Below are 21,205 nucleotides of genomic sequence, written 5' to 3'. Positions count from 1 at the left end.
TATTGTCACTTTTCCTTGCTGTTCTTCCTTCATTGCCTATAGCTGACAGTCGTGGTTGAGAAGGCAGCGTTCACAGCCGCGTTGTTTCCTTCGGCGGCGGTCGGACCCCACCTCTGTAGGTTCTGCCCAGCAGAGCAGAGGACAGAGCTCGGAGCTTCATCACCTCCCTCTGCCAGAGCCGAGCGGTGAAACCTGCGCCGAGCCGAAACACGGACCCGCTCACCGCTCCCTGAGCTCCGCGCCAGCCTCCCCCTTCGGGCACCGCCTCTTCGAGAGACTGCACTTAGGCACCAAGCTTGCTGGGCAGGGTGCTGCCAGCTGTACACAGCAGGTTGCTGTTTATCTTTGACTAAGCTTAAAACCTCCTTACAGATCCCCCGAGATCCCTTGCAGCCACAAACTAATGTACAGAATTTTACTTGGTGCTCTGGGCGGGTGTTGCAGCTTTCCCCAAGCTCTCTCTGGGTGTCCTAGCTAAACAAAGTCAAAGAGCCCAAGTACCAAAAGGATACTGTAACACCCAGTGTAAAAACACGTTTTCACCTAGTTTGAGGATGAGCTAAAATATTATGCTGGTGTAAGTGCAAATTTTTACAATATGAGTGTGCTATTAAGTGGCAAAGTCAGAAAGGACTCATCTCCCCTAGGAATATATAAAATAAAAATTATTTCAAGAATCCTAACATATTTTAGTGTGTAAAAATAAAAACAAAAAGACTCCGAGCAGGTCAGTGGAATTTGTGTATTCATAGGGAATTTAATTACTGAAGCTAAACTCAGCTATGTGCTTTTGCTTACAGCATTCCTTTGGGAGAGCTTCAGCAGTCTTGAGGGCAGGCCTTGACTGGACTAACTTATGTCAGGGTTTTCTCTGCTAAAATCCAGATCTGTCAGAACCATGCAAGGTAAAATATGTAGTAGAGAATAAATGAAAAAGCTGGGTCAGCTTTATCTCCAAGAGGTGACATACTGTTGATCCTGTAATCTGAAGAATTGTAATGCAGCCCAGTATTAATGACACATTTATCTAAAAGACAAAGTTTATATATTTTGTGTTGTGCTTGCTGCGATTTTATTATTTTTTACAGTTGAAAATATAAATATAAGAACATTAAATAAATTTACAAGAAACACTGCAAAGGCAATTAGCCAAATAGTTAAAGCATTCACAAAAATGCATTCCAGCTACTAGCATTCCAGGATGGGCTTTTACCAGCATGCAGCTAAAACCCTGTGGATAAACACAACAAATACTTTAAAATCTCCCCTTAAAAGCGTAGTCAGAGTAATTTTGGAGGTGACTGAAAGAACTGAAAGAACCAATGCGTTGCCCACAGAACCACAATGGGGTTTGAGCACTGCAGAGGTTCAATTGCTAACTCCAACAGAGCCCCAGGTAAGAGGCATGTAACTCATGCTTTTTGTTGAGGAGATCGTTTTCAGGGTGCCCAACTGAGCCCTCCCCACTGGGAAAGCAACGCCCTTAATCCCCATCAGCATGCACCTGCTTCATGCAGCCCTCTCTACAGGGCCTGGTACTCTGCAGTCTGGCACCAGTTTGTCCTAGTTTGCTTTGGGAGCGTCCAACTTTTGCCCAAGAATGCAAATTGAAAAAGCAGTGGCCATAGCTGCACATGTGTGTGAGGAAGAAGAGGTAAGACCAGGGCTTAGGTCAATTTCTGTTCAGGAGGAACCTTCAAAATGTTGTATGGACTTTCAGCTGTTTTATATGAAGAGCCAAAATTCTTTTGTTCCCAGTAAATATCACAAGAGGAATGCAATTTTGCTTCAGCAATTACTGAGCTAGTGCCTCAGTATTTGGTTTGCCAACCACAAGCCAAAGTTTAAGCAGAAATACTCATTAGAATAGCTCAACAGCTGCCCTTTAAAAAACAGCCATGCAATGAAACAAACAATTTCTCAGCTACTAAATACAGCAGCTGTCATTTATTATTTCTATTTTTTCTTCAACTTGCTTCCCCTCCCCCCCAAACTTCTCAACTTCCATCATTGCAAATGAAAAACAGCAGTGTTTCACCACTCAATATAAATACTGACCCTGGTGAAATCAATGGCAAAAACTGATGGCTTCACTCAAGCCACCAACACAACTTAGTTGTACTTAATCACCTACACTATTTAATACTCCATTCATGGCACTCTACTTGAATTATACCCAATTTCTATCCTTCTATGGTGTACTAAAAGGTAGCTAAATGTTCAAGACCAATTGTGTTTGTTATTTACAGTTCTGCATCTAGTGAATATATTCAAACCACTATAAGTAATCCACTTACTGGACAAATTTTGTTGCATTCTATGTTAAAGATAATTATCTAAAGAAAAATGCAAACTCACAATAAAAGTTACAAACAAAATACCAATTATTTTTCTATACATAGGTATATTTAAATTTATATTACAAGAAATAAATATAAAAGTATCATTGAGATGCTTAAAGGTTGATATTTTCTGCTTATATACATCACTGCAGAGTTTGCTACTAAAACGTACAAAAAGTTGAAGACAGTGTAGCTAACATTTTTAAAGTTAACATCGTTTGTATGCACAAGTTGTAACTTTCTACATTTATACAGTACTACTAAGCATTATATCCAGATAAACTTAATTGTAATGAAAAAAGTCTAAATAAAACTTTTGTTTAAATGTTAAAAAACCCCTCAAAACCCCCACTTTGATGAAGAAAAAAAATGGAAGTGTGCCAGCTGTAATCTGACATCCAAGACCTCGTCAAAATAATAGGAATAATAGGTTCCTTTTCTTTTCTTGTTTTTTTTTTTTTTTTTTTCTTAATAATTGTCCTTGTCAATCCATTGCATGGCTGCCTTGAAGTTCCAGTACCATATATTAAATAAAACCAGTTCTTGGTCTGCTCACATTATGTAAAACTGCTAAAGTAAAACTCTACTTCACACTGTTAAACAATGTGCTGTTCAAAAGGAAATCACATTTTCTCCATAGAACTTAGGCTTCCTCTCTTTGAAGTCCTTCTGAGTGAGATTTGGCTTTCTTGGCTGCCAGTATCATCCTTGTCTTGGAATACAAGTTGTTTGCCTGAAAAGTCATGGAGACACACATCACCATTCTGTACACTGAAACAAACACCATTCTTCTCACTGGAAAGATGGCCTGTTGAAACAAAAAAGTGCATTCCCTATCAGAAAGGTTCAGAATCAAGCCTTCCATGGTTTTTTTAGTCACTATAGGGAGTTCATACACTCTCATTTTATCCCTGCAACAATTTTAAAATGTGTATTTTTGGTAAATATTTTGTATATATTTCTTTTCCTGTATGAAATCCTAATATTTGAGAGATGTTAATATATTTATGCACAAGGGTTCAATATTTTAAGCAATGAAGGTCACAATTCTCAAAATGTAGACTTGACTTGGAATAAGTATCACTAGATAAGATGCAAATTACTCCTCATTTTAATGATTTGCTCTAATGAATTAAGTTTTAAGGGTATCTCAGATGTGCCATGCATCTGAAAGAAGAAAGTGAGAGTACAAGGAATTCAACTTACAGCATTTACTTCTGAAGGACAATCAGAATAGGGCCTAGGTCTGATCATGGGTCAAAAACCATTCTTAGACTGCAGAGAATCTAACCCATTTAGGTGAATCCACAATGAACACATCTAATACCATTGCTGACTGAAGCCTTTTACTGAAATGCTCCACAAACATTTAGTTCACTGGATAAATCTCCTGCCACTATGTATCACATTCTAAATATTTTTAATGAGAATTTGTGTTTTTTTATTCTAAGTATTTGTGCAAACACTTCAGTTTGGACTTTTAAAAATTTAGTTATTAATTTAAACAGCCAACAAGCACTTAAACAGGCACATATGTAGACAGGGTATGACAAGCAGAAAAGCTTTGTTCATTAATTCAAATAAGAAAAAGGTTGAAATGATAGAAAATAACCATGCTTGCTAACACTGTGATTGTTGTTTAACCCCCTGCCTGCCTAACACTCTTTTATCTTAGGGGTGTTCAAAATAGCTGTGCCCTAATGTTAGGGCAAAAGCTGAGAAGAAAATAAGGCTTTTCTGTGAACAAATTCAGAAAGATGGTTTGTGTTCCTCAGTTAGAAAATCTGGAGGTTCAGCCATGTGATACCTAATTGTAGTTTCTGAAACATGAAAATCTGCAAGAGAAAAACTGAAAATAAGGAAATATTAGACTGCCATAAAAAGATGAAGTCCTGTAGGAAAGCAAAGTCGCAGGCTATAGAGACATCCCAAACTTACCACAGTAAGTCATTCAGTCCTGAATCTGGAATAGCATTTCAGTAGAAGCAGTGAAGCTAAAACCATAAAGTGTTTACAGCTCAGTATATTTATGACACAGCTTTAAATTTCTAGAGTGTTTTTGGTTTTGGAGGTCACTTTTTAAAATGAAGTGTTGCAATGTTATTTTCGAGTTCCAGCTTTGAGAGGAGAGCAATCAGGTGCAGCAAATTATTAGGTCCCATGTTCCTATCTAACAGCAGTCTAGTACCTTTTGGAGGCATTAGCCCAGCTCTTCTGAGATACAACTCCCCCATGTTTGGAAGATCAGGTGTAAGGAATTGCCTCCAAGAGCTTTGCTGGGAGCTATCCAGTTTAGTTATAGGTTTAGCCTCTTCTTACAAAGCAATTATTTAGTCAAACTATGCAGGCAAGGTATCATACAACCCTCTTGATATGAATGGAGGATGTGGTACGAGGTTCACAGCATTCAAAATAATAAATAAAATAGAAATTAGGTGAGACATCCATGTTTGTAAGTGCACAGGAACAAGGTTTTATCAAAGTTCTTTCAGCTGCTTTTGTCTAAGAAGCTTTTGGCACAGGACACACAGACAGACTGGAAAGGTCTGATTATGTGAATACAGTAGGACAAAATTGGAGCACAGCCAACAGAATTGGCATCACTCAATGGTTTAGATCATCAATTTAGCATCTCATTCCAAAATACCCAAAAGAACAAAACTTTCCAGAAAGCTGCAACAGGCTCATTCATTTGGTTGCTACAACAAACAAAATCAATAGAACATTTCTGCTCTTTCTTTCTGTTGAGAAAAGCAGTCAAAATGCTTTTGTAGCTTAATATAAGCATGTCAGATGTTGCAGGGAGAGATGGCTTCTTTCATCAGAGCAATTAACATAGCAGGGAAAAAAGAACTCTTCAAGACACGCAGGCTTTTGCGCCTGAAAATTTCTCTCTTTGAAAGGAAATACTTGTACCTAAAAATATTGCCTTACTTTATGTCTAATGATAGCGAGTGTCACTGGATGCTGGTTCTCAACTGATCTGTTAGATAAAAAGTATGCTAATTATTGCATTATGTGGTATCCATACAGGGAGATTTTACAAAAGAATGTGAGAAAAAAAAAAACCTCAAATTAGAAAGCTGTGCAGGGCATGTCCAAATGCCATCTCCTGAAGTGTTGTGATTTCACTGCAGTATGCAGTTAGTACACTTAAAGGAACAGTAACCTCTAACCCACATACAAATTCCACAGCTTTTGCTCTGTATAGCTGAGAGGTTATCTGCTGATATAATCTTGTTGATTATGTGCTGTCTTCTGGCAGCATAGGCCAGGAAATGAGGACAACACAGCCTCTCTAAGCATGTTCAACAGCTTCATAATAAACATTCTAGTTGATGACATGACTTAGCCTCAGCTCTTGATCAGTTGGGAAAAATACCTCAGGCACACAGGGGTAATGTCTTCTGAGTTTTGCTTGACTTAGGGTTTTATATATTACACATTTGTAAGTTATTTTTCTGTTTGAAAAATTGATTGACTTTACTGAGAGCTCAAACCAGCACCATGACATGTGCCCTGCAAGAGTGTGAAGAACTAGATTATGTTCACTGAAAAAAGTTAGTTTTTAATAAGTACTTTCAGTGGTGATTCATATCAAGCTTTCTCAACAGACAAATAAGCCACAGCAAATTGCAAGTGAAATTGAGTGCAGTGCTACTGCATTTCAACTCCTCAGGGAGAGCAGAGAGCAGCAGTGCAGAGGACAGTACTATGTTAGAACAGGAAGGATGGAGAATTTTACTTCTGAAGATACACTATTTTGCATTATACTTACCATTTCCATTTGCATGGACTGAATAATCATTATTCATTAGCAGTGTTGTAGAGTTAGTGGAGTTACTGTTTGATTGTAAGGAGTTGGAAGAACTGGATACTCCTTGATTTACAGTCTGCTTCTTTAAACCATTTGTAGCAGTTCTACTCCAGTCTAAAACAGGAAATCATACAATTCACACAAGCACTATATAAAAATATAGTTAATAATGCAACTGAATTGATATAAAACCAAGGCTTTACACACTTCTTGCAGTATTCTAGGCAGAATTATATTGTAAGAATGCAATGAGTCTTGATGTTTAAAATTATTTAAATCTAGTTCCTTTTCTCTTGTCCCTTTTTAAAATACAAGCAGTCAACTGTCATTGTTTTACAACTGCAGAGCAGATCAGAAAAATAACTGAAGTGCAGTTGATTCTCTAAGTGAAAGTGTATAAAAATACATGGCTTTACAAGAGGACAACTACTTAGTAACAAAATAACATAAAGTAATTAATGTCTTCTTTGGTTTAAACCATGCTTCCCTTTGTTTATGTGGAAATAACTGGTAAAACTATGGCTGACCCACAAGCTGGAACAAATCTTACCGTTTCTAACTGACCAAAAGTCTTCTGCAAAGACATGCCTTTACCCTGCAGTGGAAGAGGTCATCTCTTAGCAGTTAGCAGCTTAAGGCAGCAGCATGTAAACATGCAAGCGCTGCATCAGCTACCACCTTCAAAGAGTAGAATTTTGGAAGTTTACTGTATCTTGGATAATAAACTAGAACTGCAACTGCAGCAACATGATCAATTGGTTTTTGGGGGGGGGTTTGTGGTTTTTGGTTTTTTTTTTGTAATTATTACAAAATACCAGGAACTTAACACTAAATATAAGAATTCAGAAGCTAAAAACAATATTAATATTTACCAGAGTTTTCAGCCAGCCTGAATTTCCCACAACAAAGATATCTTCTCCACTGTTTACGGACATTCTCCTTTGTTACACAATAGAAGATGAAAATGAAGAACCCTGCAAAGCAATAACATAAAACGATTGCTGCAAAATTCACTTTTACTACTTCCTAATGAACAGTGTTTTGGTTTTCTTTCATTTCTTTAAATTTCTAATAAAAAGTAATGACATTTTTCTTTGCTGAAAAAGTTTACAACTCTGAACATTGCAGAGCACTTTTTCCTTACATAGATTAGAGGAATCATACACACAAAAGAAAAAACAACAAATACAACCAAATGCACAAAGAGCATAAAGTTTTATTTTATCAAATAAGAAGGGAAAAATTCTGTTGATCTTGAAATTTGCTTAATGCTTTTGGAAAAGATTTCAAAGCACTGTCAAAGAGAGGGTGTGATACCATGCTATCAGATTATGAAGCTTTTTTAGCACATCCTGTGATACTGTTACATCTTATATTAGCAGCTAACCTATTACTACTGATGCTACAAAATTTTGAGCACTTATCCAAAGAAAATAACTCATATCTAAAATAATAATAAATGGTACCCCCTTTACCACAATTTCAAATATTTACTAGAAGGGATGGTGCCCTACCAGCGCCACATTACAGTTTCTTTGTCTACTTCTTATTTGCTACTAACTGACACAGGGTGGCATCCAACTTCTCCTGCTTAAAAGTTCATCACAATTGCCCCCCTTTATGGGAAAGTAGCACTTAATCTTTGCACAGTTTCCAATCTGCAATGGGAAACAGTTGTATTAGGTTTAGAATGAGTAGTAAATAATAGTAAATCAACACAGCAAATAGGGGCAAGGTGTATACACTGAACAGCAATTTTCACTGTTTTAGTCTCTCTGGGAAACCACCCAGTCAGTCATCTAAGTGCCATTTAAGCAGAAGTTTGGATCCAAACTTCAGAAGGACAATTCAGGTATATTTAGGACACTGAGGACAGCTACAATCCCTCCTGTTTATATAAAAGTCTATGTGGCAACTCTGCTTTTGGATATGTCCAGCAGCACCTGTCTTTGCAAAAGTTTATGTTTCATATCTACTTCTCATATATTCTTAAGTACTATATAGGCCATGCTTAAGAGTTGGGTCACTAATTTTTAGATGTTTCAGCCTTGCCTGTCTCAATGACCCTTTGCTGAATGTCAAACCTCCCCAGATGCCTTAGGGGAACTGAAAAAACAATACTGTTTTCACTACATGAACTACATCATAACATGAACACTTAAAGTAACTGAGTATTCAAAATTAATCTGTTTATTAGTGGAAACACAGTCACTTCCAGGGATATCTGGTTTGCATACACTTTTAAAGTGACAATATTTATAAATATACCATACCTATATAAATAGTATCTAGTTTTTCTGTACCTTATCATAACAAAACTGCAACTTAAGGTTACTGTAAAGCAGTACCATCTCATCTCTAATATAATTAACATGCTACTGCACATATCAAATTTAAATTTTTATTGCTGAATCAAGAAAAAGATGTTTCAAAATGTTTGGTTTGTTATATTATAGACAGGGAGCTGTTATGTGGAGTACAAACTTACCTTGCAAAGTGTTGAAAATGGTAAAGAGGTAAGTAAACACCTCATTTACTGTGAAGAAAGCAAACCCCCAAGTAATTCCCAACAAGAATGTGAGGCCAGCAACACTCCTAAGGTCTTGGATACTGGTTTTCCTTTGAGCACCGAGTTGTTTCTTCTTTTTGATACGACAGAGCTGGATCAGCACAACAATGAACATGCTGATATTGATCAGGAATACCAGGCAGAAGTATCCCACAGCAGTAATATAGAAGACAATTCTATTTTTGATCCAGCAGCTAGAACAGAAGAACAGTCTGTCAACCATTATCACAAACAGAAACTAAGTGAAATAAACATGAGACAAACTTGTAGTTTCTTGCACGCAAACTATTTTTGCCTTTTACAAAAGAAGCTAGTTTTTTTTTGGCCAAAGGATACGAGCCTTCATAAAGGCAATAACCCTAAAACACAAGATACTGTAGAGGTGTACTATTTCAAAGCACTACTATTGCTTTCTTGCCTTCCCCCACTTTAAAGAAAAGCAATTTGTAGGACCTCCCTCCACTCCCCACCCTCACCTCCCCCAGAGCTCCTCCCTTTCACTCACAATTCATCAGGTCCATTTATGGAAACCTTTCCAGTGGTTATAAGTCCATAATTATCTGGTGATACTGCTAACACAATGGACACAACTATTGCTGGTAACCCTAAAAGATTATGAGAAAACACATACATAAAAATCCTAACAGAGACAGTATTATGAGGACTTGAAAATACTATATTTTGCTACAAAATCTACATATTGTTTCTGAAATTTGGCTGTTGAATTCTGCTGACTACTAGCTGTCTGAAAAATTGCAGCATTCAAACTGCTCAGGAGCACAACTTGCAAAGAAACAAGAGGAGTCCTTCACAGCCAGCTCTAAAACTTTCTGAATAAATCAACAAATACCATTAGTCTTCAAAGTGCTTCAAAATATCTCTTACAGCATAACTGACTTTCGTTCTTACTTATGTTTTAAGAAACAAATAGGAGATAAAAATCAGGCCCAGAATCTCTTCATCATTTATCCAGTTAGATCTGGTTTTGCTGATTTTTGTTAGCAACAGTGCTATTCCAGAAATAGAAGATTTACTTATAGGCATTTATTCTCAAAATGATGAAAGCATGCACATTCAAAATTGGTTCTATTGTACTAGGACAAGGAAAATTCATTATCACTTTGAATTGCAGAAACTTCAGCTCTGCAGCTGGGGGGACTCCATGCCTCAGAAAGGTGGAACATATATCAAAACATTTAATGACTGCCTAATTTTAATTTCTGACCTGTATCATATTCACTGAAATACTTGGTAAGAGGAATTATCTATTTAGCATAAAGAAGGAAAAAAAATACATACCCCAACCAACAAGACAAAATTTAAGAATGTATTTCCGTACATAGGTGTTAAAGACCTTCACAAGGGCCAGATACATGTGGAAAGCTTCCAGGCCCATCCAGGTAAAGGAAACCAAGAGGAAATAGTGAAGAAATACTGCAACTGCAATGCACAGGCCTCGTGTGTCATACAGTGCAATCCACGAGTCAAGGAGAAAAACTAAGTTGAGTAGAAGTAATGCAGCACAGAGCTGAATTAGTATTTTGGAGGGGTAGTCTCTCCGGATTTTCCTACAAAAAATAAAAAAAAGAACATTCATGAGATGGCATCAGCTGTCCATGGATCCCCGGCTTACTCCCTCTCTTGCAGTCTTTGGCAGTCACAAATGCCAAGGGAAAAAAATTAAATTTTCATTCATATACAATGCTGCATGTGTTGCACTTATACATGGAGAGAATAATTTACAACATACTTCCTAATTAACGGTCTGTATATATAAAGTTTTTAAGAAAAGGTTACATAGATACAAACAATATTGGAGTCAAAGTGTTTAGTGGCTATTTTTTTTTCCATTGTATGCTGGACTTCTTGCTACATTGCTACCCAAACCCAAAAGGTGTCTGTTCTTTGTTTTTAAACTAGGTCAAGCTTTTGACTGAGCATCTAAAGCCTTGACAGAGGCAAGTCCCAGTATTAGAATAATGAGAGAATAAAGAAAGAATACAAATGCTTTTAAAAATGCTAAAATTCCATACTGCTTTTTTGTGCATTGTATCTTAAATACATTCCTTCACACTTCTATTATGATAATTCATTATAAAATACTTCAGAGTGCTACTTCTTCACTTTTTACTGCCTAGAGCCTCATGATAATTCACTTGTTGATCAGATTAACATTTCTGAAGACTGAATCAACATCTTCCTGGTGAACTGGCCAAATCTGTGCATTATTTGTGGAGACAGAATCCATACCTATTGAAAAGGATTTCTCAGTGAAGACTACAATCAATCACAATTGAAGAATACTGGGAGCTCAGCTGAATGGGTACTTACTCAAAGGCTATGTAGGTCACAAGAGTAACAGAAAGAAAAATTGCAGAGAGGCCACAGCCTATATATGATATAAAAGTCAGTACCAATTCTTGTGTGGGATTCAGAGGAGTACTTCCATACAAGTCCTAAAACAGAAACAGACGTTATTTTCAGAGAAAATTTTCAGGTTTATTTATTGGAAAAATATAAAGAAAAATTTAAAAAATCAAAACACACCTTTCCCTCTACACTTACAAATAGAAAAAGGACTCCATTCCTTTTATCATGGCTCTTAAAAAAGGTTAGATGAAAAAAAAAGCCAAGCTAGTCTTGTAAAGAGCAGGGAGCTGGAACTCCATGGTCCTTATGGGTCCCTTCCAACTTGAGATATTATTTTATAATTCTATGACCCTAATTGTGAAACTCCATTTGATTAAAAATCTGTTTTAAATTTGATTTCCTAAATTTTATTTGGAGTATAAACAAATTGCCTGCCTAAATTAGAAATCTGCAGCACTTAAAGAACTTTTTTTTCCTCCAGTGGAACCCATGGACTCCCATTCAACAAGGAGCTTAAGCATGTGCCTAATTGTATGGCTACCTGCACTAACACTAAAGTGAATAGAACCTGAGTATTATTTATTAGCTTGCATGGGCTTATTGGGTCTTCATTTGCTTAACACAACTCAAGGTTAAATGTGTAAGATTGCATAATTCTTAAAATAATTACCATCAAAACTGCAAAACTTGTGAGATGGTTGCATGAACAGACTGTTTCATTTACTCTACTTTCTTTCACTATGCAACCTTCGTATGACCAGCCTCCATGTCCACCTGTTAAAAAAAGCAGCTTTGTAATTCATAAAAGGTTTCATTTATATCAACATGAATAAACATAGCTTTTAACATAGCTAAAACAGCATAGCATCTTGGGAGATCTCAAGTACTTACCATTTTTATTAAAGTCCCAAAAAACACATCTAACTGTCGAATTATCCTGTTTAGGAGTGTAAACAAAAAAAAAAAGTTACTAAACTGTGAGTTTAGAATCAAATGATTTATGAATGATCTACAAAATACAGGGAAGAATAAACACTGTATACAGCAAATATGCCTCTTCTATGTGAACACAAAATAAATTTAGGTGCATAAAAGGATTGAAAAGTGCATGCAAAAATATGCTGAACAGATTTGAAGTCACGAGACAGGAGCTAGCTCTTGTGCTTATGCAAAATTCTGTTCCTGGTAGAACCTTTTGAATGCTCTTTCAATGTCTTCCCACACCATACAAATTCTTGGGATTTCTCCTCCTTCCAGATCTTGTAAGTTTTGAAGTCGTGATCACACAGAAAAGGAAAAACCTTTTCATTTGCAAATATTTGATCACTTCCTACTATCACAATGTTAAACATTTACACATAGATTTCCTCAAACACATGCAAATTCTATAAATACCAGCAGAAATACACTATATTGCTATAAATACTAATACTTCTACAGTTATAGCTCAAAACTTATTATTATGTCAAAACAAGTAAAGACACCGCTAAGCCAGCTCCTAAAAAACTCCAGGTCAATTAGTGGAATCCCCACATTTGTCAGTTTATAATAATTGAATATTTAAAACTCTCTTAAGATATGAGATAGAAGATTTTAATCTTTGATGCTCCTTTCAGAAAGAGATGGTGTGTAAGAATCCTAATACTTCCTGATGATACAATCCTGTGTTTCAGTTCCCCTAAGAAAACAGATTTATATTATTTTCTGGCCATACAACACCCACAAATGTCATGACTACAGCATCTACCATAGCAACCCATGCTTTCAGTGTTCCCTCTAAGAGCTTTTATTCTTTGTAGAATAAGACAGACAAGTAAATAAGAAAGATAAAGCGGAATGAATTTGTGATAGAGCATTGCCTTACACTACTTGAGAACCAAAATTTATACCAGTGGCAAATAAGCAAACAGGGGTTATTTTTAATGTCCAGTTTTAAATGAAATGTCCACACTAGTAAAGCAGAACAAGCTGACCTGGATTCTTAGTCAAATGTTTCCACTACAACAACTTCAGTGGAGTCAACAAAACTGTACTTTAAGTCTGCCAAAATGTAAATTTTACCTGATTAGGCTTGATATTCTGTAAAAGGACAGTAACATTTGCCGTTAAGTTACTAATAGTGAGGTTAGCAACACTTGATGATATAACACTGCTGATTAAAGATGCATTCTTCAAAGACAGGTCCTGGAACGACAAAAAAATTTAAGATTTTAAAATCTTAAAGGAAACAATACTAGAGTACAGCACCCACAAGCTCATTTACTATGTGGAAAAAGCACTGGACAAAAGTAATTATTTTTTAAGTCAGAAGTTTTAAAATGTGTTTTGTGGGGAAAAAAAAATCCATTCATATTTTGCTCTAAGCTTGAATTTAAAACCTTATGAACAGTGGGCCAAAAAAAATACCTGGAACACAGTGGTCTTTTTAAAGAAGTTGAATATAATTCTAGAAGCCAAGTCCAACTCTTCAGTGCGTAAATTTTTCAGCAAGGATGGAGGAAGTGTAATTGATCCAAGATTATTTAAATTCTGAATTGGCTGAACTCCTAGAGAGATCTGAAAAATAAACACCAGGATTATGCTTCGTTTCAGTCTGCAAATAAATAAATTATGACTTATTTTCAGTTTAAAACTTCAAAATAAATACCTCATTAATTACTGTCCCAAACTCACTGCTGCTCTCATTCCTCTCCCACTCCAATGCATAAATAGCACTTATAGGAATGAAAAGGATGCATCCCATTTCAGGTCTGCCTACCACTGAAAATAATCTGGCTTTAACAATTTCCCTACAGGGACATAACACACCACTGTGTGTTTTGTATTGATTTGGAAAAGGTGAGGAGCAAAAACTCTGTGTAGCTGTAACTGTGTAGGGAGATCAACAGCTTGAAAGCCTGCAAAGGCAAAGAAGTTTTATACTCTGGAGGGAGTATGTCAGAATTCAGAAAAAGTGAAAATAGCCATTATTTGTCAATACATTTTTATGTTCAGGAGGTCAAGTTTATATTCTTAGATAAGACATAAACCCTAACTTTTTGATCGTCTGGCAAAAACTACAAAAGTAAACTGGATAAGCTACAATTCAGGTACCTCAAGAGCTTAGTGATCCTATACTGTACAAAAAGAGATCTGAACTTTCACCCATTTTATGTGCTGCACGTTTTATTTGCAGTGCTTACAGGCCAGGGAGCTTTGTTTAGTACAGAATCTCTCAACATTCCTGTCATACATTAGTCCTTTACATACAAATATTATCACCTCAGAGTTCCTGGGAGATGTGAAACATTAGTAGTACTGCAGAAAGAAATTATCTGAGTATTGAAAGAATGGCTGTAATAAGAGTAACAGTGTGAACTCCCCAAAGTGCCCTAACAATGTGATTTAACTCATCTGTTTAGACCAGCTCACTCCAAATGTTGTTGATCATGCATCCCCTAAAAATTTTTGAGCATGAACCCCAGTATATACCTATCCATAAGTTGCATGTATGAATTAGTTTACTAATATATTATGCAAGTTATAAAATACTTTTTTAAAAATTAAGGAGATTAAAAATTACTTTTAAAAATGTATTTTTTAATTTATTATAAAATATAAATATAAATAACATTTTCCTGCACTGCACTGGACTGTCGTGTGCACACCCTGGGGTACTCAAACCCCACTTTGGAGATCACTGGTGTAGACAGCCATCAAAGAAATCCTGAATCAATTCCACAAAAGCACTCCTGTTGCTCTAGTTTGAAGTAGATGAAAATTATTGAAAATTTTCAGTGTTTCATTGCCAATGCCATGAAATAAAAAAATCATTCCTTAGCAAATATCTGTATGTCAGCACTAGCATCTCCTAATCATCTTACATTCATGCACTATATATTGCTAAGTAATAGAAAAGAACTCAAATCTTAAACATTTATATAATTTTCAGTAACACAGAAAAGTTCCAGTACTACATATGGCTTACGATACATTAAGCTATTTTCTTCTCTGAGGAGGCAGAATGTGTCAAAACTGGTCGAAAACTTTCCATCTCTCCTTGCTTAAGCCTCCAAGGCTGGTATTGTCCATTATTTTCTCTGTCAGGAGGGAGGTTTTGAATGAGATAAAGGGGATCCAACCAAACTTTCTAAGCACTTCTTTCTTGGTGAGATGCCATTAGTGACAAATGTTCTGAGCATCATTATCCAAGCAACATACATAATAGCTCTTTTCTGGAACCCTCTACAATTATTTCCTTCTAACAGATGAGGCCATCTGGCAACACTCCTTGACAAATTTCAGCACTGTCATGGTAGTTGAATAAATGATTCATAATTCAGGGGGCTTGAGGCAAAGTTATTCTGCCAAGCACTTTGTCCATTCTGGTGTTCTAGCTGTACCCTCTCCAACAGTTTATTAGTTCTGCCAGTTTCTGCTAAGTCAGCTCCCTTTTACACCTATTTACACAGTTGAAAATTAAAGGAAAAACTGTGAAGGGCTTACAAAAAGTCTGAAACTAACGTGAACTAAAGATCCTGACACTGACATAAACAAACACATATTCCTATAAATATAAAACCATAAACACTTTAAAATAAATGTTTGACAATTTGTAGGTATTGTAAGTATTTTGTAACCTGGAGATCAGTTGAGTCCTGGACAGCAAAAGACATTTGGTTGGAGCGGATTCTGTTGGTTTGGACAACTGCCAGAGCCAAGGAAGGGGATACAAATTCAGCAGATGATGTTGATAAGTTTAGTTTTAAGCCAATATAGTCCACCAGCTTTATAATTCTGTTAAGAAAAAGCATACTTAGTATTACCAAGCACATACATCCAAAATTCTCAAGCAAGTTATGGTTATGGAGCAATAATCTGAATATAATGCAAAATGATCACTTATGATGGTGTCAACAAAAATACCCCACCATTTTCCATGGCATTATATTATAGTAGAGCTGGTAACATTAGAATGATAGTCCTTCCATTTTGAATAACTACATAAAAGAACAAGAAATATTACTCTGGATTATGATTATGAAAAAGTGAAACTTGCTGAAGCCAATTTGTCAAGACAGTAAATACAACACTCCTGTAATCTATTGCCAAATGACCTACCTGTTAGAAATTCGTGGTGGCAATGGCTGAGAAGCAGTGAGGATAGTGCTCACCTCACTAACCATCCTTTCTACATCTTTTGGCTCTATTTTTCCAGCTGCTAAATCATTTTCTATTTTGGACACGATTTGCTCAGCTGTGGCGATACTAATGGTGGTGTGCACAGAAGTTATATTTGTGGTAGCTGAAAGGGTTTTTCCTGTGACAAATAAAATTAAACATTGTGTTCAACAAATGATGTAAGCTTGGAGAAGCAAAAAAATTAAACAGTTCTCTTGATTAAAAAATTGTATCACTACTCATAAGGGTCTCAACATGTAATTTCTCCCTATCAGCTACTTTGCAGACAGTGGCAATTTAAATCTCATGAAAACATAAAGCAAGATTTCAAACTGAAAACATGAAATTAATGTTTTATTGATTTCAAAGTTCCTCACATCAGACCGTTAATATATTAAATATATTTAATATATTAAATAACCTATTATTTTGAATTTTTAGCCACTGAATGCCTGAATGTAGAGTAAAATCAAGATAGTGTCAGAAATTTGAAAAGAAGCTTGCATAGAATTTTCATAAGAAAATACATAGCCTCTAAGAATATTCCCAGGCAATAACAATATTTTAAGGATGATCCAACATTTCTGTGCAGTATTTTAAATATTAGGTTAGTTTAAAAAAAAAATCTACCTTGCTCTCTGGCTTAATTTTTTCTGTCCAAAAGACATTTGTTCTAATGGGAATTGAGCACTGTACCTACCTATGACAGTTAGAAACAACAGTGTAGGGTGAGCAGTAGGGTGAGCTATCACTCACCATGTCCAAAGGCATCAGAATTTATTTTAAAATACATCAAGTGAAAGCTGTCTCAAGCTTTTCACCCAGAACAGAATCGCAGAACCATTTAGGTTGGAAAAGACCTCTAAGATCCAGTCCAGCCTTTGACTAAACATCACTTTGAAAACTAGATCACAGCACTGAGTGCCATTCCAGTTGTTTCTTGAACATCTCCAGTGATGGTGACTCCACCACATCCCTGAGCAGCCCATTCCAATGCTTAACAACCCTTCCAGAGAAGAAATTCTTCCTGATGTCCAACAACCTCCCTGGCACAGCTTGTGGCCATTGACTCCTATCCTGTTACTGGTTGCCTGGGAGAAGAGGCTGACCCCCACCTAGCTACAATCTCCTTTCTGGGAGTTGTACAATAAGGCCAATCCTGAGACTCCTCCAGCCCTTTCCCAGCTCCGTTGCCCTTCTCTGGACTCGCTCCAGCGCCTCAATGTCCTTCTTGTAGTGAGGGGTCCAGAAATAGACACGAGGTGTGAGGTATGGCCTCACCAGTGCTGACTACAGAGGACAAACACTGCCCTGGTCCTGCTGGCCACACTATTGCTGACACAGGCCAGGATGCCACTGGCCTTCTTGGCCACCTGGGCACACCGGGCTCATGCTCAGCCACTGTCAGCCAGAACTACCAGGTCCTTTTCCTTGGGGCAGCTTTCAGACACTACTCCCCAAGCCTGGACTCTTCCCCAGGGTTGCTGTGACCCAAGTGCAGGAGCCAGCACTTGGCCTTGTTAAGCCTTTCATACAGTTGGCCTCAGCCCATCAATCCAGCTTGTCCAGATCCCTCTGTAGAACCTTCTTACCTTCCAGCAGATCAACACTCCCATCCAAAGTAATTCACAATAATTATAAGGACACCTCCCATATATATATACACTTTATATATATATAAACATTGTTTAATGAAGTTTAAAAGCAAATCCAGTATATGGCATTCAAACAAAAAATAATTATTTACTTTTCATATTTACCTGGGGTCCCATGGCCATCAGCAGTAGAATGAGGATGAGAAGCTGAGACAGAACGGTTGACAGGACTAGCAGTGGGGGTCAAAGATATTGTGAAAGGAGTAAGGGGAACAATAGGTACTGCACTGACATTTCTGTGAGCAGATATAGGTTGGTTTGAAGCAGGGGGAATTTGTGCAACAGAATCGGTGATTGCCTCAAAGGGGCGATTTAAAATTGCAAGTTTGTGAGGCTCAGAAGAAGAAAGTGAAGAATGTTTAGTGTAACCTACAGAAGGAGAAAGTATTGTAACAGTCTTGTTCAGGTGTGCAGCATCAGATTTAATTGAGAAAGCAGTACTAGTGATAGATTTTGTTGCAGGTATGGGAACAGTGATGTATTTGTTGGAAGTTATGGAAGGAAAAGTTGGCACGGTAGGTTGAGCAAGAGACTCGGAAGAGGAGCGTGTAGTGGTAACACTGGTGGAAGGCATAGAGTTTTCAGAGAGAGGGCTTGTAAGGGGAGATGTGGAAAGAGTTCCAGAAAAATAAATTTCTGTGTATGGTGGGATCAGTGGTCTAATTGTGGAGCTTTGTTTAGCAGAAAGCATAGTGGGGGGAATAAAAGAATTAGATTTGAGGAAAGTCTTTTTAGGGAGAGAAGGAGAATGAGGGGAAGGAACCCATATAAAATGAGGTGGCACTTGTATAGTACTGTAAAAGAAAAAAAGGTACAAAAATCCAGGTTAACTTTAACATTTTTTCTATTTTAAAGAAAACAAGTTATAATAGAGGAATATATATAAAAATTATATGGACATACTAATAATGATGCATATTTTAAAATCAATCAGATTGGATGTTTCATGCTCTAATACTTAGAAGGTTCTTACATTCTCTATTGCTGTAGTTGTTAACTAGGAAGTCTATAAACAAATACTACTACTGCCTTTGCTGCCTGCTCTGAGGGTGAGCTATTGTTGAACACAAAAGCTAGATGCATCACAGAAAAAAATAAAAAAAGGGATAAGAAGGGAGGGAAGGGAAAGAGGCTGGAAAGAGGAAGGAGCTACACTGGAAAATGCCTGTCAGCTTTTTCTTGTGGAGTCCTTTTTGGCTATTACACTGAAGCATGGAAGTTGACTCTAGCCATGTATTAGGAAATTTAGGAAATAAGCAGATCAAATTTTGTATTTATACTTACTACATTCGTAATTCTTCAGCAGTCAAGGAACAGTACTTCAGTGATGAACAGCAGCACTGATCTGAAATGACAAAGAAGCATTATCCTTAAGCATAACAACTGCTAATACCATTAAGTAGAATATTTAACCATGTGTATTATGTCTTTAAACAACAGTATATACTGCATAATTTATTTTGAAGTTTGTTCACAAATTAGTTTTGCAAAACAAAAGAACACTTGACCAGTCAGAATATTGCCATACCACCAGATTTTTGTTCAATGCCTGACAAGTTCAGATTTCTCTTTTTTTTTAAATTTTAAACAACCCAAAATGCAGCACAACAGCTTTTGAAACAGAGACAAATGGTATGAGCCAGTACTCCATCCTGTCACAATATCATTAAGAAAAGTTGGCTACTTAACAACCCTTTCAATTCAGATTGTCATTTCAGCAAGACATTTATGTTCTCATCTTAATTTACACCTAATCCTTTCAAAGTATGCTTTATTAAAGTAGCTGGTAATTTTATACTAAAATGTTCTAAAAAGTTATTTCTATCACATACATCCCCAAAAATCAGAAGGCTGCATTTTTATGCATTTATATTGCTCAAACCAAAACCAAAAATATTTTGATCCAATAGTAACTATCTTGTCTTTTTAGCTACTTGAAGACCATGTCTTTACATAAAATTGTGATGAAACTGTGTTTAAAGGACAACTTACCAAGTTGACTTATTTTTGCCTTTTGTGTTAAACTGCTTATATTCTCTCTCTCAGCCAGCTTCATTATGAAATTGCAGTGTGTACTAAAAGAGAAGAAAAAAGCTTAAGACTCAAGAAAGAGAGCTGCCTCATCTTTCTAACAGAAGTAACACCAAATGCTAAATTAAAGCATATTAGTACAAATGCTAAGTGTGAAAGCACATTATTCCTAGGCTCTGTCAGATTTGGGCACATTTTTGTGCCAGGCTGATTAAAAGCACAATAATCAGTTTGTGGCACTTATTGTCCCTTCTCTCTACTGTGTCAATTCTTAAATGGGGTTCTTCCTGATCAATGTTGGTCATTGAAGAGTTGATAATTTTGTAAGGATAACAATGTTATCTCTGCTGTTAGTGTGAATATGCCAGCGTTTATGAAACCTTCACCACCAGAGGAAGCCAGCATTCTCTCTTGACTTTAGAGGGAACTTCAGTGACCCATTCCAGCATGTAACTCCATCTGTACAACTACAGTTTGAGGACTTGAAGCCCTGCCTAAACTAGGGAACCTTCAGAAAATTTTTCATATTCAGCAAATGCAAACATAGAGATGAAAGAAAAGGTTTCTTTCCAGCTCATAAGAATTAAAAGATTACTCTAGCAACTGCCAGTATACCACATGAAGGGGTGATCTGACTGCTTTCTATTTTATTTGAGGGTTTTGGACTTTTCTTTCATCCCAATCCAGGAAAATAAAGTCCAGATTCAAGTTTTTGGGGAAATCAAGTTTCATTTCGTTTTAGAATACAGCATTTCCAAGCTGATCACTTTAAAGAACGATCTAATGGTGAGTAGCAATTAAACTGAGATACCATCTACTTTTTAGGGTTTCTAGGATCACATCTCTGGAGCAGCTTTGCCATTTTGATCATCCATGGTTTCCAGACTCTGAACTGTTTACTTCCTCAGGCTCCCCCTACCCCAAGGATGGTTGGTTTGCCAAGCTGAAGAACAGCAACTTGGGATGCCTCAAGTAAATCCCTCATAAAGATTGCAGTGCATTCACAGGTTCTGGAATTCTGGTGCTCCCAGTTACATGACTCAGGTAATATCAAGATGCAGAAGAAATATGGCAGGGAAGCCTGGGTTTCAGCAGAAGACTAATGAGAAGCAACACATTTGGGTTAAATGAAATCAACAAAATCTAAAAGGCTTTTTCAAAATCACTAATGCCAGGACAATAACCAGAAATGAGAATTTCTTTGTTAGCCTATACATATTTCTCCAACCTGTTTCTTGGACTTCTGAACTTCCTAGAGAGT

The 21,205-nt window shown here is 36.7% G+C and overlaps 1 protein-coding gene across 4 annotated transcripts in view; it reads right to left on the bottom strand.

The window, feature by feature from the left end:
* Positions 1 to 1,040: 1,040 nt before the first annotated feature.
* The window catches only part of ADGRG2 (adhesion G protein-coupled receptor G2), a 59,001-nt gene continuing 38,836 nt past the window's right edge, over positions 1,041 to 21,205 (bottom strand). For 3 of the 4 annotated variants that reach the window (XM_054627746.2, XM_077172630.1, XM_077172644.1), the window contains 16 exons: positions 19,906 to 19,988; positions 19,198 to 19,258; positions 18,019 to 18,707; positions 16,199 to 16,397; positions 15,718 to 15,874; positions 13,505 to 13,654; positions 13,160 to 13,282; positions 11,990 to 12,035; positions 11,769 to 11,872; positions 11,060 to 11,184; positions 10,028 to 10,296; positions 9,234 to 9,333; positions 8,648 to 8,922; positions 7,032 to 7,133; positions 6,121 to 6,273; positions 1,041 to 3,150 (listed from right to left, as the gene is read on the bottom strand). In XM_054627746.2, coding sequence (XP_054483721.2) covers positions 2,966 to 3,150; positions 6,121 to 6,273; positions 7,032 to 7,133; positions 8,648 to 8,922; positions 9,234 to 9,333; positions 10,028 to 10,296; positions 11,060 to 11,184; positions 11,769 to 11,872; positions 11,990 to 12,035; positions 13,160 to 13,282; positions 13,505 to 13,654; positions 15,718 to 15,874; positions 16,199 to 16,397; positions 18,019 to 18,707; positions 19,198 to 19,258; positions 19,906 to 19,988 — 2,821 coding nt within the window. In that variant the 3' untranslated portion in view covers positions 1,041 to 2,965. The remainder of the gene's footprint in view (positions 3,151 to 6,120; positions 6,274 to 7,031; positions 7,134 to 8,647; positions 8,923 to 9,233; positions 9,334 to 10,027; positions 10,297 to 11,059; positions 11,185 to 11,768; positions 11,873 to 11,989; positions 12,036 to 13,159; positions 13,283 to 13,504; positions 13,655 to 15,717; positions 15,875 to 16,198; positions 16,398 to 18,018; positions 18,708 to 19,197; positions 19,259 to 19,905; positions 19,989 to 21,205) is intronic. The other variant, XM_077172638.1, reaches the window with a different exon arrangement.

This window comes from Agelaius phoeniceus, chromosome 2 (assembly GCF_051311805.1).
Source record: "Agelaius phoeniceus isolate bAgePho1 chromosome 2, bAgePho1.hap1, whole genome shotgun sequence".
NCBI classification, from domain to species: Eukaryota; Metazoa; Chordata; class Aves; order Passeriformes; family Icteridae; genus Agelaius; species Agelaius phoeniceus.
This window is presented reverse-complemented; position numbering and strand designations above follow the sequence as displayed.